We start from the raw sequence: 15,552 nt of genomic DNA on the forward strand, positions 1-15,552 counted from the left end.
CGTGTATGGTCCCACCGGCAAGGGGGGTTGGTGTTCACAGTGTTTCCAGGCAGTAGGAGGATGTGGAAGAATGTGCAGGTTCTAGTCTGCTTGGGTTCAAATCCTGGCTTCACCACTTACTAACTGTATGACCTTGGGTTATACTCAGTTTTCTCACCTGTAATATGGGCATAATGATAGGGTTGAAATTAAATACTTAGCAAGGAGTTTTGAGTATTGTAAGTACTCAGTAATTGTTAGCCGTGATTACTATTACCATCTCATTCAGCATCCACGTCGCCGTATTGAGAGAGAAAGGACCCGTGAGGCAGACCAGGCTTTCATTCTCTATCGCATACACAAAATCTAACACAGTGCTCGAAACGCACAGGCGAGTGGTAATAAAATGGCAATCACTTATTAATTAATGATGTCTGAGTTTAACAAATGGCAGTTGAACAACCTTATTTTCCCTGTCTGAGTTCTGAACCAGACATGCTGGAGGAGGAAGACGGGGGCTCACACGTCAGGCCCATGACTGGTGGAGCCATGGGAGAAAGGAGCCTGGGGCAGGTCACACTGAGCTCCCGCTGGCTGTCCTGCACGTCTGCCTCCCCCCACCTCGGTCCTTGACTGCCGCCGCCAGACTCTCCTGGCTAAGCGCCTACCGTGTCACGTGCTGTCCACAGGCAGACGCCTTCTCACCAGAAAGGCAGGAGTGAGCACGGCTGTGGAGGCTTGGTCCTGTTCTAAAGTCCCCGCTCAGATACGCCAGTTCCCTTTTCTGGGGAGAAGTGAGGATGTGGAAAAAGGCCAGGGCTCTTTCACGAAAGAGTGGCCCTCACGTGGAAACTTGCAGCAGAGAGAAAGAGTGTTACCCTGACAGTTGATGGAATGAATAGGCGAATCTGGATGATCAAAACTATTGAACAAACCCAAGCAGGTCGTATCTAGTTTCATGGAGCAGACTGAGTTCATTCCATTAAGACTGGTCCTGTTAGAATACCTCAGAATTCGTCCGGGTCAGCTTTGGAGCACCACTGGCTGTCGTGTGCCTAGCAAATGACACATCCCTCTGCCTTCTCTTGCCTCCCTCTTCCTTATTCTGCATCCCTCAACTCAGGCATCTCCTCTGCCCAACTACCTTCATCTGTGTTAGAGGGCGCCTTCTCTTTTGCCCGCACGTGCACCTGTCGCCGCTTGCACACTGTCCTGCAGCCGTGTGCAGACCTGTCTCCTGTCTCCCAGCACCAGGGCAGCAGGGGCCCGGTCTTCCTCTCCGTGTGCGCCTGGTCCGCTCTACGTCTCCCCGTCCTGTTTGTTGATGAATGAATGCATGCGTCCGTCCTCAGCCCCTTTTAGCTCACTTTTAAGCCTTCGGTGTTCGGCAGCTGGAAGGAAGTAGGGGTCATCAGGAAGGTGCCGGATCTCCACCCGTAATGGTGCTGTCTTCTGTTTCTAGGCTTGGGCCCACCCAGCTCAAGATCTTCACCTGTGAGTACTGCAACAAGGTCTTCAAGTTCAAGCACTCGCTGCAGGCCCACCTGCGGATCCACACCAACGAGAAGCCGTACAAGTGCTCCCAGTGCAGCTACGCCAGCGCCATCAAGGCCAACCTCAACGTGCACCTGCGCAAGCACACGGGCGAGAAGTTCGCCTGCGACTGCTGTTCCTTCACCTGCCTGAGCAAGGGCCACCTCAAGGTGCACGTGGAGCGGGTGCACAAGAAGATCAAGCAGCACTGCCGCTTCTGCAAGAAGAAGTACTCGGATGTCAAGAACCTCATCAAGCACATCCGCGACGCACACGACCCGCAGGACAAGAAGGTCCAGGAGGCCCTGGACGAGCTCTGCCTGATGACCAGGGAGGGCAAGCGGCAGCTGCTCTACGACTGCCACATCTGCGAGCGCAAGTTCAAGAACGAGCTGGACCGCGACCGCCACATGCTGGTCCACGGCGACAAGTGGCCCTTCGCCTGCGAGCTCTGCGGCCATGGGGCCACCAAGTACCAGGCGCTGGAGCTGCACGTCAGGAAGCACCCGTTCGTGTACGTCTGCGCCCTCTGCCTCAAGAAGTTCGTTAGTTCCATCCGCCTGCGCGCCCACATCAAGGAGGCGCACGGGGCCGCCCAGGAGACCCTGGTCTTCACCAGCTCCATCAACCAGAGCTTCTGCCTCCTGGGGCCCGGCGGGGACATCCAGCAGGAGGCCCTGGGCGGGCAGCTGCAGCTGGCGGAAGAGGAGTTTGTGTTCCAGGGGGTGAACGCACCCAAGGAGGCGGCCGGCGCTGGGGACGCTCGTCCCGAGGAGGGGTCCGAGGCCCCAACAGAGGTGCCCGCCGTGCCTGTGTGCTCAGCCGCTGCCCAGGCAGACAGCGCCGCCCCAGCACCCTGCGAGCTGGCGGCCTCCGCGGTGTCCTCCGACCTTTGTCGGCACGCGGTGGTTTCCGATGAGTTCCTCTTGAGGAGTGATCCCTCCTCTGCCGAGGCTCTGGCTGCTCCGGAGAAGACCTTGCACACCCAGCAGGGAGGCTCCAGTCCAGCTCAGGGCCAGGACGTCTCACCACTGCTGTCCAAGGCCAAAGGCGCCGCAGCAAACCCGGAAGCCCAGGGCGCCAAGAGCCCCCCGGCTGAAGGGCAGCAAGTGGCTGACCTCCCATCCGATGGCCCAGATCCCAGCAGGGGTCTCAGGGCAAACCCAGCCGAGGCCTCAGACCCTCCTCCGGGAGCTGGTGGGAGGGACGCGGCCCTGTGCCGGCCTGACTCTTGCACGCCCCTCCCCGAGCACCGGGCGGGCATCACTGCGTTCATGAAGATCCTGGACAGTTTACAGAAGAGGCGCATGAATACCGGCCTGTGCGAGAGGATCCGGAAGGTGTATGGCGACCTGGAGTGCGAATACTGTGGTAAGGGGGGCGCCGGGGCGCGAGGCTGGGGGCTGTCTTCCCAGCAGCCCCTCCCGTCCCCGCCTGGCTATGGGTCACCTGGTGTTTGAGTTGAGCTCGTGTCTCTTTGCACAGAACGCCTTCTAAGTGAGCTAGCCGTCATTCGTAGATAGCGATGTGCACAGTGGTGCGTGCAGTTCAGCACGTGAAGCCTGTGAAGGCAGCCAGGATGGCGGACAGCTAACCGTGCTGGCTCCGTCAGGCGTGCAGGCGGACGCTTAGCCCACGGCCTCTGCCAGAACCTTAGCCAAGAAGCACCTTTCTTGTGGCACGTGACGTTTAAAGTCGAGCTTTAAGCTGTGGCCATGTCCTAGATGAGCAGAGAGATCACAGAAGTGGCTGCAGCTCTTCGTAGGGAGACCCCGAATGCAACCCTCCCAGCTTGCCGTGAAAGCGTGGCCTCTGGTCTCGTGGAGAGCTGGCAGGACAGGATGTAGATGGCCCAGGTGTCAGCAGAGTTTAGAGCCTCGTTGATTTCACGCGTGTGCATAAAGGTAGTTGGCACCGTAATTGGTCCTCGATAAACATCCGTTTCCTCCTCTTCCAGCTGTGACATCATGCAGAAGTAGTAGCACCCTTAATATTTGCCACCTGCCACCTTTGAAAAGTCATGTCCAGCCAGAGATGTGGTGCAAAGTGTGAAGGGTGACCCGGACAAGCATGAGAGGGAGAGAAATATAGTAGTTAAAAAATAATACTGATTAAAAGAAATCAACTTCAGGATAAAAGAAACTTCCTTGTTCTCATGTGAAAATATTTTTTTAGGCAAACTTTTTTGGTACCAAGTGCATTTTGACATGCATGTCCGCACCCACACCCGGGAACATCTGTATTATTGCTCCCAGTGTCATTATTCTTCCATCACCAAAAACTGCCTTAAACGCCATGTAATTCAGAAACACAGTAACATCTTGCTGAAGTGTCCCACTGACGGCTGTGACTACTCGACTCCAGATAAATATAAGCTGCAGGCACATCTTAAAGTTCACACAGAGCTGGTAAGTAGCGCGCCCGAGCGGCAGCCCCGTCTCCCCTGGGTGCTCCCTGCTTCCTCACAGTGATGCATACGGAGGCGCCCGTGCTCCCCGAGAGCCCAGCGTGTGCGCGTCTTCCCTGGAAAATGGGGAGGTCCTTCTCACGAAGCAGGCCCTCCACTTTACAAAGGCCTCCATCCCAGGGGTCACAGGGACAGCCTCACATATGTTGGAAAAAAGATTACATTGAATCAATTTGCTTTTCTATGCAGACTTTTAAGCATCGGAGAAAGTCTGCAGAATAGGAGTAAAGCAAGGGTTTCTTAAATGACGTTTTAAAGAACCCTTAATAACAGGGATGATAATAAGAATAGCCGCCACTAAAAGCTGTTGAGAGAGCGAGTTAGATGATGCCTGTCAAGTGCTAAGTACGGTGTTCGGGTCATAGTGAGAGCACAGTAAACGCTGATGACCACTGTTGTCGTATTACTGTGCTGTTTCTTGGAAAGTCTATGGAAGAATGTCTGTAAAGCACTTTTAAAAAAAGTGATATGTTAATTCAAGGTGCTGTTAATATTCATGGTGGCAAAGTGTGTTTAATTCTCTGGTGGGTGTTGAACATGTGACACGAGTGAATGTTTATTTTAGCAAATGCTACTCTAACTTAAGAGGCTGACACCTGAGAGTGATTTGAGACTCTCCAAGTTATAAAGGAGGCGCACCTGGCCCCAAGGTGTGGTTCTGCTTTAACTGCATTCCTTTCTAGGCCACAGACTGCGCACCATGAGGCTTCAGAAACTTGATGCGCCGCCTCCGTTTTCTGGCCTAAAAATCACTAACGCTCCAGCAGTTTGTTACCAAGGGTGAAGTCAGGGTGTTTTGGGTTTCGTGGGTAGGTAAGAGCCTGCGCTTTGGGGTTGGATACCTGGATTCAGGTGTTGTCTCCAGTATCTGCACAGGCTGTGTGGTGCTGGACAAGTCACTTGTCCTTTCTGAGGCTTGGTAGCCTTCTATATAAAATGTATATTAAACAGTATATCAGCTTTGTACACACACACACAGACACACGTATATATACACACATATGCACACACATCCACCCATGCAGTCTACACATGTGTACACACGTACCGCACACACACACCCCTGAGCACATAACGCACATGTATGCACGTGTATGTCTTTGTGTATGCGTATGGGTCTCCTGGGTTATTGGGAGGTTAAAACGGAGTGCTCTAGGTAAAGAACCTGGCTCAGAGCTTGTGCAGGTGACTGCGTGGCAGCAGCTGTACGTCACTTGGTACTTCTTAGTTCCCGTTCTCCTCTCTCTCTCTCTCTCTCTCTCTCTCTCTCTCTCTGCGTGTGGGGCATGAAAGGTGTGCTATTCCTGTTTACTCACAGGCAGCACACGCATTTACCTGGGGCGTTGAATGACTACGCGCTCTCCCTGAGGCAGGCAGACTGTGTTGCCGATGTGGGAAGAGAGCATTCTTTATGAAAACAGGTTCCAGTGTTTTGAGTTTAGACCATATTTGTCTTTAGAGCCTGTCAGTTATGTCTGTGATGAAGCCACAGGCACCAAGGGGATGGTGACACGGTGGAAAGACCTCCCATTGTCTGTCATCACTTATTTCTCCTCCCTGAGTTCCTAGGCAACGACCTGTCTACTTTCTGTCTCCGTGGATCTGCCCATTCTGAACGCTTCGTGTAAAAGGAGTCATGATATATATATATATATATGCAATAATGGTGTGCATACCGCACCCCACTTTCTCAGGGTGGTGGTGAGGCTCCAAGGAGAGAGCACAAACGAGCTTTGTGATGTGAAGGTGCCTAAGGACGCTGGTCAAACGTGGGGAGGCGTCTCTCCAGCAGGGAGCCCGGTGCCGTTCTGACCTGGGTCCAGTCCCCACGTCCGTGTGGGCCTTGGTTTCCTTGCCTGTGACCCAGAGAGATGGGGCCAGGTGCGCTGAAAGTCTGGTTGGGCTCTCACATTCCATCCAACACTTACCTCTTTGCAACACAGGTTCCCACGTGGTGAAAAAACTAAGGAAATTTAAAGTAGAATGCATCCCCCTCTGTCCCTCCCAAAATGAGCCTCTAGTCATGTCCATTCTGGTTGCACTAGGACTCCAGGATAATTTGGCTGAGTGCCCGTTTCTGTGACTCTCAACAACCGTTTCTTAGCTAAAGATACACCTAATGACTGGAAGGTGTGTGTACATTTAATGTAGCTTCTTCCCACCTCCTCCCTCCCATTAGTAGCCAGATGGCGTGACTTGGAGTCAAGGATGTGTTGGCATCAAGGAAACGTGGGACCTGGTCAAAGGAGTTAGTCAATGACCGGAGCAAACCCATTTTATTTACAGCACTGTGCAAACTTTGTGAAAGGGAGACTTGAGAAAACATGGTTTCTGTACAATAAAAGGCAGGCTTTGGGTTCTAGCATGTTAGAGTTGAGACCCCATATCCACCTGTGTGATCCTGGGCAAATTGCTTAGCTTCCCTAAGCCTCAGTTTTCTCATCTGTCAAATGGAGATATGGAACTCTCTCCGACCTCTCAGGATTGTGAGGATTAAACTAGAAATTAAGTATAGAACAGCCAGGTCAGTGTTTTTTCAGCCCCCAGGTCATGATCCATTATAGGTTTGTGAAATTAGTGGATTACAACCAGTTTATCTTAAAAATGAAATGGAATAGAATGAAATAGAAATGATCAGCACTATTTACCCATGACAAGGTAATAGGTATTGTTTTCTGAGACCTTTTGTCCTGTGTTTCAGTGTGTTTATATGCCACTGTGTGTGCAAGTATGTTCTGGGTGGTGATGTCAAATGGGTGACCTCCTGTGTAGGTCCCATTAAATAACTTTGTAAGTCACTGACCCCGATGATGTAAGTTATGACATCCTGAATCAGAATTACTTGGGGGTACACGTTATGAATGAGATTCCTGGCTCAGACCTCCACCATAATTTGGGGGGCGGACCTGGGAACCTGTTGTTTAAATAAGTTCGCCCTGATACAGACATTTGACATAGCAGGAAGTCGAACTTATGATGTATGTTCAGGATATGTCAGTCTGTCCCGTTTGTCTCTGGCTCGTGTCCCTTCTCAGAAGATCTCTCAGGCACCCAACGCTCAGGGCACTGTAGCAGTTACAAGTCCACACTTGGGAAGAGCGGGCACATTTTGGCGTTCAGACTCCACCATCTGCAAGTGGTGTGGCTTCACTGCCTAACCTCTCTGACCTCTTGTCTGTAAAGTGGGGTGGCAGTCCCCGCCTCCAGGGTTGCTGTGGGAAGTTAGTGAGATAACGATTGTGAGGGACCCAGCACAGGTCCAGGCATGGCGGGGAGGCCGGTCTACACCAGCTCCTCCTTTTTAGTAGTGGTGGCAGGAGGAGGGAGGAGGAATAGTAACAGCGGTGGTGGTGCTTCCATCCAGGGTGAGGTGGCCTTTCAACAAATGTTTAAAGTTAATGCCTGTCTTCGAGAAGTGTGTAGACTGTATTTGGCTATAAAGGTAAATGTATTTATGAAATCTTACGTGTCCTTGCTGGAAGTAAACTAAAATAATATATTGCCAACACAGAGAAGTAGATGGAGCGACCTCCAATATCTTTCTGGAAATAAATGGGTCTGTCTATAGTTTTTTTTTTAAAGTAGAGTAAAATGTTATTCAACTAAAGCAATTGGACAAAAGGTTTTTCCTTTCTAAGAGCTGCAAGAGTACGGTCTTTTCTTACGTGGTCGCAGGCTGCCTGTTTCTGTGCTGCCCTGTTTGAGCATCTATCCGCAGTGCTGGGGACCTCTGGCAAGCGGAGTTTCCTGGGTCTAAAACAGCTGCCTGTTAGCAAGCCCGAGGGCCGGAAGTGAGGGGCACGGCCTGCAAAGCAGAGCAGCGCTCAGCCGCGCTCAGTGGACAGGAAGAGCCTGGAGTTGAAATCCCACATGGAGCACGTTTCTGGCTCTTTTCTAACTTGTTAAATTAGCCACGATGGAAGTGTCAGTTTTCCTGACTGTCACACCTTCTGTATGTCCCACGATGATTAGTGGCCTCTGTGTGCTGGCAGTTCTCACCAGTTTATGAGCCCCTTGAGGGCAGGGCCAGAGTCTCCCACCTTTGTCCCCAGTGCTATGTCCGGCACAACACAGGGGCCCCAGAAGGTTTGAGGAATAAATGAGTGAGTCCGTGGCCTTTTTATTCCTGAGAAATTGTTCAGAGTGGAATCTCCCACCTTATTTTTTTAACCTGATGTCAGATACTTTATAGGTGTACTTATGTGATCGTTAATACACTTGGTGGCAGGGTGGAGGTAGATTTGATATTTTCCACCCACCGCTGGTTTCAGGCTTGAGAATTGCCCTGTGGCTTCGGGGGCCGAGGAACCTGCCACAGAGGCGTAGGCCAAGGCGGGGTTCATCCAGAGCTGCGAGCCGTGCTCGGAGCTTCAGCCCCGGAGCTGCTCCCGCCCTGCCTCCGCCCCACACCCCATGGCCACTGCCACCTGCTGCCACCTGCCTTCTTTCAAAGAGTCCTGTGTGGCTTTGAAGGCCATTTCCATCAGAGCAAACAAACTGCGAGGGCTGGGCTCTTTTACCGCCATTACGGCGCGGGCGCTCTCTCCTCCTCTGCCGAGAACTCTTTTCACCACTGTGCTTTTTAAGTTTGCTGTGTCAGTTTGGGTTTTCATCTCCGGTCGGGAACTGAGGTTTCTGCAAAAGAAATAAATGAGTCCTTAGAGTGCACCCTTCTCCAACACCCTCTCTCACTGCCTGCATCCTTCCGACAGTCTTCAAAGGCATCAAGAAGTGAGGGACCCTGATAAGCTCTAAGATAAATTGCTTTCAGACTATCAGAGATTAAAAGAAAAAAAATCAAATAGCAAGGGCTCAGGAGAGATCAGTGTAAACTCCTTCAAAGCCCTTCTGAATGCCTCCATCAGCTCTGATGATGAGGACACTGGGGCAGCCAGGGGTGGCGACAGGCCTCCTCCAGGGTGTGTGCTGCCCGGGACGTCTTTCAAAAGGGCGTGAGAGCACCAGTTCCTGTGTGCAGGTGCCGGGAGTGATGGGGTGACCTGGAAGGTCAAGGGCATAGGAGGTCACTGATGGGAGTACATTGACAAGCCTGGACCCTGTGATGTAGCCTGGGTGGAAGTCGGTGGCATCGGCCACTGCAAAACTGGGCAGAAAGTACGGAGATTTCCCTGTGTACCCACTATCGCCACACGTGCACAGCCTCCTGCACTCTTGACATCCCATACCTTAGCGCTACCTTTGTTACAGTTGATAAACCTACGTTGACACGTGAGTAACACCCAGAGTCCATAGTTTACATTGGGGTCCACTCTTGGTGCTGCACATTTTTGGGATTTGGACAAATGTTTACTGATGCATACCCCTCATTATAGTACCCCACAGCGTAGTTTCACTGCCCTGAAAATCCTCCTTGCTCTTCCTGTCCACCCCTCTCTCCCCACTACTCCCTGGCTACCACGGATCCCTTTACTGTCGCCATCATTTTGCTGTTTTCAGAATGTCTTATAGTGGGAATCATATAATATGTAGCCTTTTCAGATTGGCTTTTTTTCTCCCAGTAATATGCATTTAAGTTTCTTTCACATCTTTTCATGGCTTGATAGCTCATTTCTTCTTAGCACTGAATAACAGTCCATTGTTTGGTTGTACCACAATTTGTCCATTCATATACTGAAGGACATCTTGGTTGCTTCTAAGTTTTGGCAGTTATGAATAAAGCTGCTTCATCCGTGTGTAGGTTTTTGTGTGGACATAAGTTTTCAGTTCATTAGGATAGATACCAAGGAGTGCAATTGTTGGGTCATATGGTAAGAGTATTTGAGTTTTGAGACAAACTGCCTTCCAAAGTGGCTGCACCATTTTGCATCCCCACCAGCAACGAATGAGAGTTTCCATTGCCCCACATACTCACCGGCACTTGGTGTTGTCAGTGTTCTAGATTTGGATCATTCTATAGGTATGTAATGGTACCTTGTCGTTTTGAGTTGCATTTCTCTGATGACATATGATGTGGAACATCTTTTCATGTGCTTACTTGCCATTTGTTTATCCACTTTGGTATGGTGTCTGTTCAGGTCTTAGGCCTATTTCATCAGATGTAACTTTTGAAAATATTTTCTCTCAGTCTGTGGCTTGTTTTTTCACTCTCTTGACAGTGTCTTTCACGGAGCAGAAATTTTTAATTTTAATGGAGTCTAGTTTATCAATTCTTTTCTTTTTCAAGGGTAATGCCTTCGGGGTTATATCTAAAAAATCATTACCATACTCCAGGTCATCCAGGTTTTCTCCTGTGTGTTCTAGGAATTTTATAGTTTTGTATTTTGCATTTAGATCTGTGATCCATTATTAGTTAATGTTTGTGGAAGGGTGTAAGGTTTTTGTCTAGGTTCATTTTTTTTCTTTTGCATGTGCCTGTCCAGTTTCAGCATCATTTGTTGAGATAACTATCTTTTTAAATTAATTATTTATTTATTTTTGGCTGCGTTGGGTCCTCGTTGCTGTGCGTGGGCTTTCTCTAGTTGCGGCGAGCGGGGCCTACCCTTCGTTGTGGTGTGCGGGTTTCTCGTTGCATTGTCTTCTCTTGTTGCAGAGCATGGGCTCTAGGCACGCGGGCTCAGTAGTTGTGGTGCACGGGCTTAGTTGCTCTGTGGCATGTGGGATCTTCCCAGACCAGGACTCAAACCCGTGTCCTCTGTGTTGGCAGGTGGATTCTTAACCACTGTGCCGCCAGGGAAGCCTGAGATAACTATCTTTGAACCATTGTGTAGCATTTGCTCGTGTGTCAAAGATCCATTGACTGTATTTAAGAGAGTCTATTTCTGGACTCTGTTCTGTTCCATTTGATCTATTTGTCTGTTATTTCACCAGTATCACATACTCTTCATCACTGTAGCTTTATAGTAAGTCTAGAAGTTGAGTAATGTCAGTCCTCCAACTTTGTTCTTCTCCTCCAGTATTTTTTGTTGGCTTCTGGGTCTTTTGCCTCTCCATATAAACTTTATAATCAGTTTGTCAGTACCCACAAAATAACTTGCTGAGGTTTTGATTGAGATTGCATTGAATCTGTAGATCAAATTGGGAAGAACTGACGTCTGACAACAATGAGTCTTCCTATCCTTGAACCTGGAATAGCTCTCCATTTATTTAGTTCTTTGATTCCCTTTATCAGTTTTGAAGTTTTCCTCATAGAGATCTTGTACATATTTTGTTAGATTTATACCTAAGCACTGAATTTTTTGTGTGCTAATGTAAATAGTATTGTGTTTTTAATTTCAAATTCCACTTGTTCATTTCTAGTATATAGGAAAGCAATTGACTTTTGTATATTAACCTTGTATCCTGTAACTTGCCATAATCGCTTGTTAGTTCCAGGAATGTTTTTGTCTGTTCTTTTAGAATTTCTACATAGGTGATTATGTCATCTGCAAACAAAGACAATTTTAATTTCTTCTTTCTCAGTCTCTATATATTTTATTTCCTTTTCTTGTCTTATTGCATTAGCTAAGACTTCAGCTATGATGTTAAAACAGAGTGCTGGGAGGGGACATCCTTGCTTTGTTTCTAATCTTAGTGGGAAAGTCTCTGGTTTCTCACCATTAAGTATAATGTTAGCTATAGGTTGTTCGTAGATACTCTTTATCAAGTTGAGGAACTTCCCCTCTATTCCTGCTTTACTGAGATTGCTTATCATGAATAGGTATTGGATTTTGCCAAATTATTTTTCTGCCTCTATTGATATTATCATGTGGTTTTTATTTCTTAGCCTGTTGATGTGATGGATTACATTAATTGATTTTAGAATGTTGAATCAACCTTGTACCTGGGATAAATCCCACTTGGTTGTGGTGTATAGTTCTTTTTAAACATTTTGGGTTTTATGTGCTAATATTTTGTTGAGAATATTTGCATCTATGTTCTTGAGAGATACTGGCTTGTAATTTTCTTCTCTTGGGGTGGGTTTGGGTATTTTCTCTCTCCCATGAAGACATGGTGTTCTCCCTCTTGCAGGTCTCTGTCTACATTTCCTCTTTTTAAAAAATTTTTTATTTTTCAATATCTTTATTGGAGTATAATTGCTTCACAATGGTGTGTTAGTTTCTGCTTTATAACAAAGTGAATCAGCTATACATATACATGTATCCCCATATCCCCTCCTTCTTGCGTCTCCCTCCCACCCTCCCTACCTCACCCCTCTAGGTGGTCACAAAGCACTGAGCTGATCTCCCTGTGCTATGCAGCTGCTTCCCACTAGCTATCTGTTTTACATTTGGTACTATATATAAGTCCATGCCACTCAAGGACACTAGTCATATTGAATTAGGGCCTGCAAACTCATCTTAACTAATTACATCTGTAATGACCATATTTCCAAATAAGGTCATATTCTGAGGTACTGGGGGTTAGGACTTCAACACATGAATCTGTGGGGGCAGAATTTAACCCATAACACCCACCCTCTGAAGAACTGTCTTGTGAAATGGCATTACTCTGAGAGGAAAGGCGGATGAGCAATGGCGTGATCCTTCACAAAAGCTTCTTCCTAATTGAGAACGTGGCACTGCAGGCAGGTGGGTTGACGAGCCAGCAGATGCACAGATGCACGTCCCACCCTTACCTGCAGCCTGGGTGGGACGTGGCCTTGGAGTGGTCGGAGCCTGGGGTGGGTGTCCGTACCCTCGGGTTCCGACGCTGCCTCTTTCTCGCAGACCTGGGGCTCTTTGCCCTTGGTCTTGGTTTCTTAATCTGTAAAAGCGTAATAATGCCTGTCCTTCAAGAGTGGTCATGAGTCTCAATAAGATAACTTATATGAACCCCTCACACACACCATGCCTTGAGCACTGGAGGGCAGAATACGTGTCGGGCTGTGGAGCAGCCCTGGTCTGCGTGGTAGACCTCGAGGCCGAGCCCCACCCTCCCCTGGCCTGGCCACCTCCACAGGTCCGTTGTCTCTAAGGCCCGTCCCTCCCTCCTGAAATGCAGGTGAGGCCATTGCCCCACTGCCCTTGAGCTCCCCGGGCTGTGAGGGGCCAGCTGCGGGCTGCATGCCAGGCGCTGGGAAAGACGCGCTGTGCATCTAGCTGTGACGGTGATGGTGGTGGTGGTGGTATTTTTCCACAGAGCCTGAGTTTTAAACGAGACAGTCCATTGATTATGCTCTCTTTCTGTTAAGGACAAAAGGAGTTATTCTTGTCCTGTGTGTGAAAAGTCTTTTTCAGAAGATCGACTGATAAAGTCACATATCAAGACCAACCATCCCGGTAAGGTTATGCATCTTAGAGTGGGAGATTGATTTTAAGATGCTTATGTTTATTTTAAGACACAGCATTATATATCAACTGTATTAAATGGAAATATAAGAGGGAATAAAGATATGAGTAAATTCAAGGGCAAGAATTAACTTTTTTTTAAAGCTCAGGAGTTTATATAATCATGTGCTTCATTTTATCCTTTCATCTGGTCTTCAGATACGTCTGCCCCAGTCTCATGATTCCCCCCACCTTTTGTAAAAAATTTTTCTTAGAGTATAGTTGATTTACAATGTTCTGTTAGTTTCAGGTGTACAGCAAAGTGAGTCATTTATACATACACATATGTCCATTCTTTTTTTTTTTTTTTAGATTCTTTTCCCATATAGGCCATTACAGAGTATTGAGTAGAGTTCCCTGTGCTCCCTTCCCCTTTTAATAGTAACTGTGACTGCCTTTAGATGGGTCCCTTACCCAGTGCAGACCCGACACATATTCTACTTCCTTGGCCCCCTTTGTAGGTTCCTGAACCAAGTGATGGTTTACAAGGGGTGTAGGCTCCCTCCCAGGCTGAGGAACCCAGTGAGTTGGAGTGACCATCACCTTTAGTGTCCTCAAGCCCCAAACTCCCTGGGCATCACATGCCTTGTCACTTTTGTTCTCACTGCCTGGGACCCTGCTCCTTGGTTCTGCCCAGTCAATTCCTGGGTATTCTCGACGTCCTCCCTCAGAGCCACCTTGGGGAGCCTTTGGTGGCCGCCCCCTCCATGCAGACCGTCACGGTGCACTCACCCCTGTACTCTAGGCACTGGTATTCTCCCGCTGCCCAAGAGCCTTGAGGCAGGGCCGCCATCCTCAGCGGCTTGTCCCCAGACCCCCGGTGCCACGTCGCTCGGGGCCCATGAGTGCAGACGTATGCTGTGTGTGCATAAATGGAGAACAGAGCAGCTAGGTCCGTGTCCCTTTTCTCTTTCTCTTACTTTGTGTCTGCTCCTCCTATTGGGGAACTGACCCACTGATTAAAGATGATACTGGAGAAAAATGAAGAAATAACGGAAGTGTGCTAACCCTCATGTTTCTTCTGGGATCGGGGAGCCTTGTGGCCTTCCTCCACATGGGGACACGTGGGTTATGTGATTCTCTGACCGCCCAGTTCTGTCCTCCCCGTGTTAACCCGCGTCCTGTGTAACCTGTGTCCAGTGTGGGCCAGGGATACCCATTTAACCCCTTCAACTTTTGCTTATTATTTTAAATTTTTTATTATGTAAAATTTCAAATGGGTACAAAATACGCAGAATAATATAAAGAACAGCCAGGTACCCATAACTCGGCTTCCATAGTTGTCTACGTTTGGTCAAGCTGCTGGCAGAAACTGACCCCCACTTTTTTCCCTCAAATATTCTACGGTATATCCCAACATGATGTGATTTCCCCATAAAAAAGCTTCAGCCTGCATCTCCAACTAACAAGGACTTTTAAAAAACAGAGCTAACACATCACCATTAAAACAGCATTAAAAGTAGTTTCTTATTATCAGTTAGTATTAGTCCATTTAAAGTTTCCTCAGTTGACACAGACTTCCTTTTTACAGTTGGTTTGTTTGAATCGAGTTGTTATGTCACCTAAGTTTCTTGTGTTCTGCAGGACACCCCCAGCCCTACTTTTTTCCCCCATGACGTTAATTTGTTGGGGAAACTGAGTCTCTTTTCCTGAGTGGTTTCACATTCTGCCTTTGTCCTACTGTGGCCTCGTGATACTGTTTCTCCATCCCACACATTTTGTGTTAACAGAAATTTAGCTCTGAGACTCGCTTAGATTCTGGTTTGACTTTTTAGGCAAAAATCCTATCACGTGACGCCACGAGGCACATGGTTAACTCGCCTCCTCAGAGCTGCTGGGGTTGAGCGGAGGTGCAGGTTCTGTCAGGAGGCTCACTGACGTCTAACTTGAACCACGGTTCTTTGGCTGCTTCTAGTTCTCATCCTGCTTTTCTTCTAGAGGTTTCCATGAGCACCATTTCCGAGGTTCTCGGGAGGAGGGTGCAGCTGAAAGGGCTCATTGGAAAGAGAGCCATGAAATGCCCGTATTGTGATTTCTATTTCATGAAGAATGGCTCAGACCTTCAGCGTCATATTTGGGCTCATGAAGGTGAGTATTCCTCCATCAAAATGGAGCCCCTTTGTGATTTTGTGTTTCCTTTGGGAATTCTTTAGGAGGAAGCTATATCTCCACATCCCCTGTGGTTAGAATTGCTTTAGTGTGCTGAGAAATGTGTCCGTCAGCCAGATTTAAAGCATTACTCAGCTGCAGTTGCGGTGCGCAGCGATGTGCATTCTTCACGGCTCTGGTTGGAGCTGTAGTTAAGCC

At 48.4% G+C, this 15,552-nt stretch overlaps 1 protein-coding gene across 2 annotated transcripts in view; it reads left to right on the top strand.

Moving 5' to 3' along the window:
• ZFAT (zinc finger and AT-hook domain containing) overlaps positions 1-15,552 on the top strand; it is a 187,611-nt gene that overhangs the window by 74,127 nt on the left and 97,932 nt on the right. For both annotated transcript variants that reach the window (XM_082674419.1, XM_082674418.1), the window contains 4 exons: positions 1,442-2,883; positions 3,688-3,920; positions 13,110-13,197; positions 15,184-15,333. In XM_082674419.1, coding sequence (XP_082530545.1) covers positions 1,442-2,883; positions 3,688-3,920; positions 13,110-13,197; positions 15,184-15,333 — 1,913 coding nt within the window. The remainder of the gene's footprint in view (positions 1-1,441; positions 2,884-3,687; positions 3,921-13,109; positions 13,198-15,183; positions 15,334-15,552) is intronic.

The sequence above is a fragment of the Grampus griseus genome (assembly GCF_964374135.1).
Source record: "Grampus griseus genome assembly, chromosome: 17".
Lineage (NCBI taxonomy): Eukaryota > Metazoa > Chordata > Mammalia > Artiodactyla > Delphinidae > Grampus > Grampus griseus.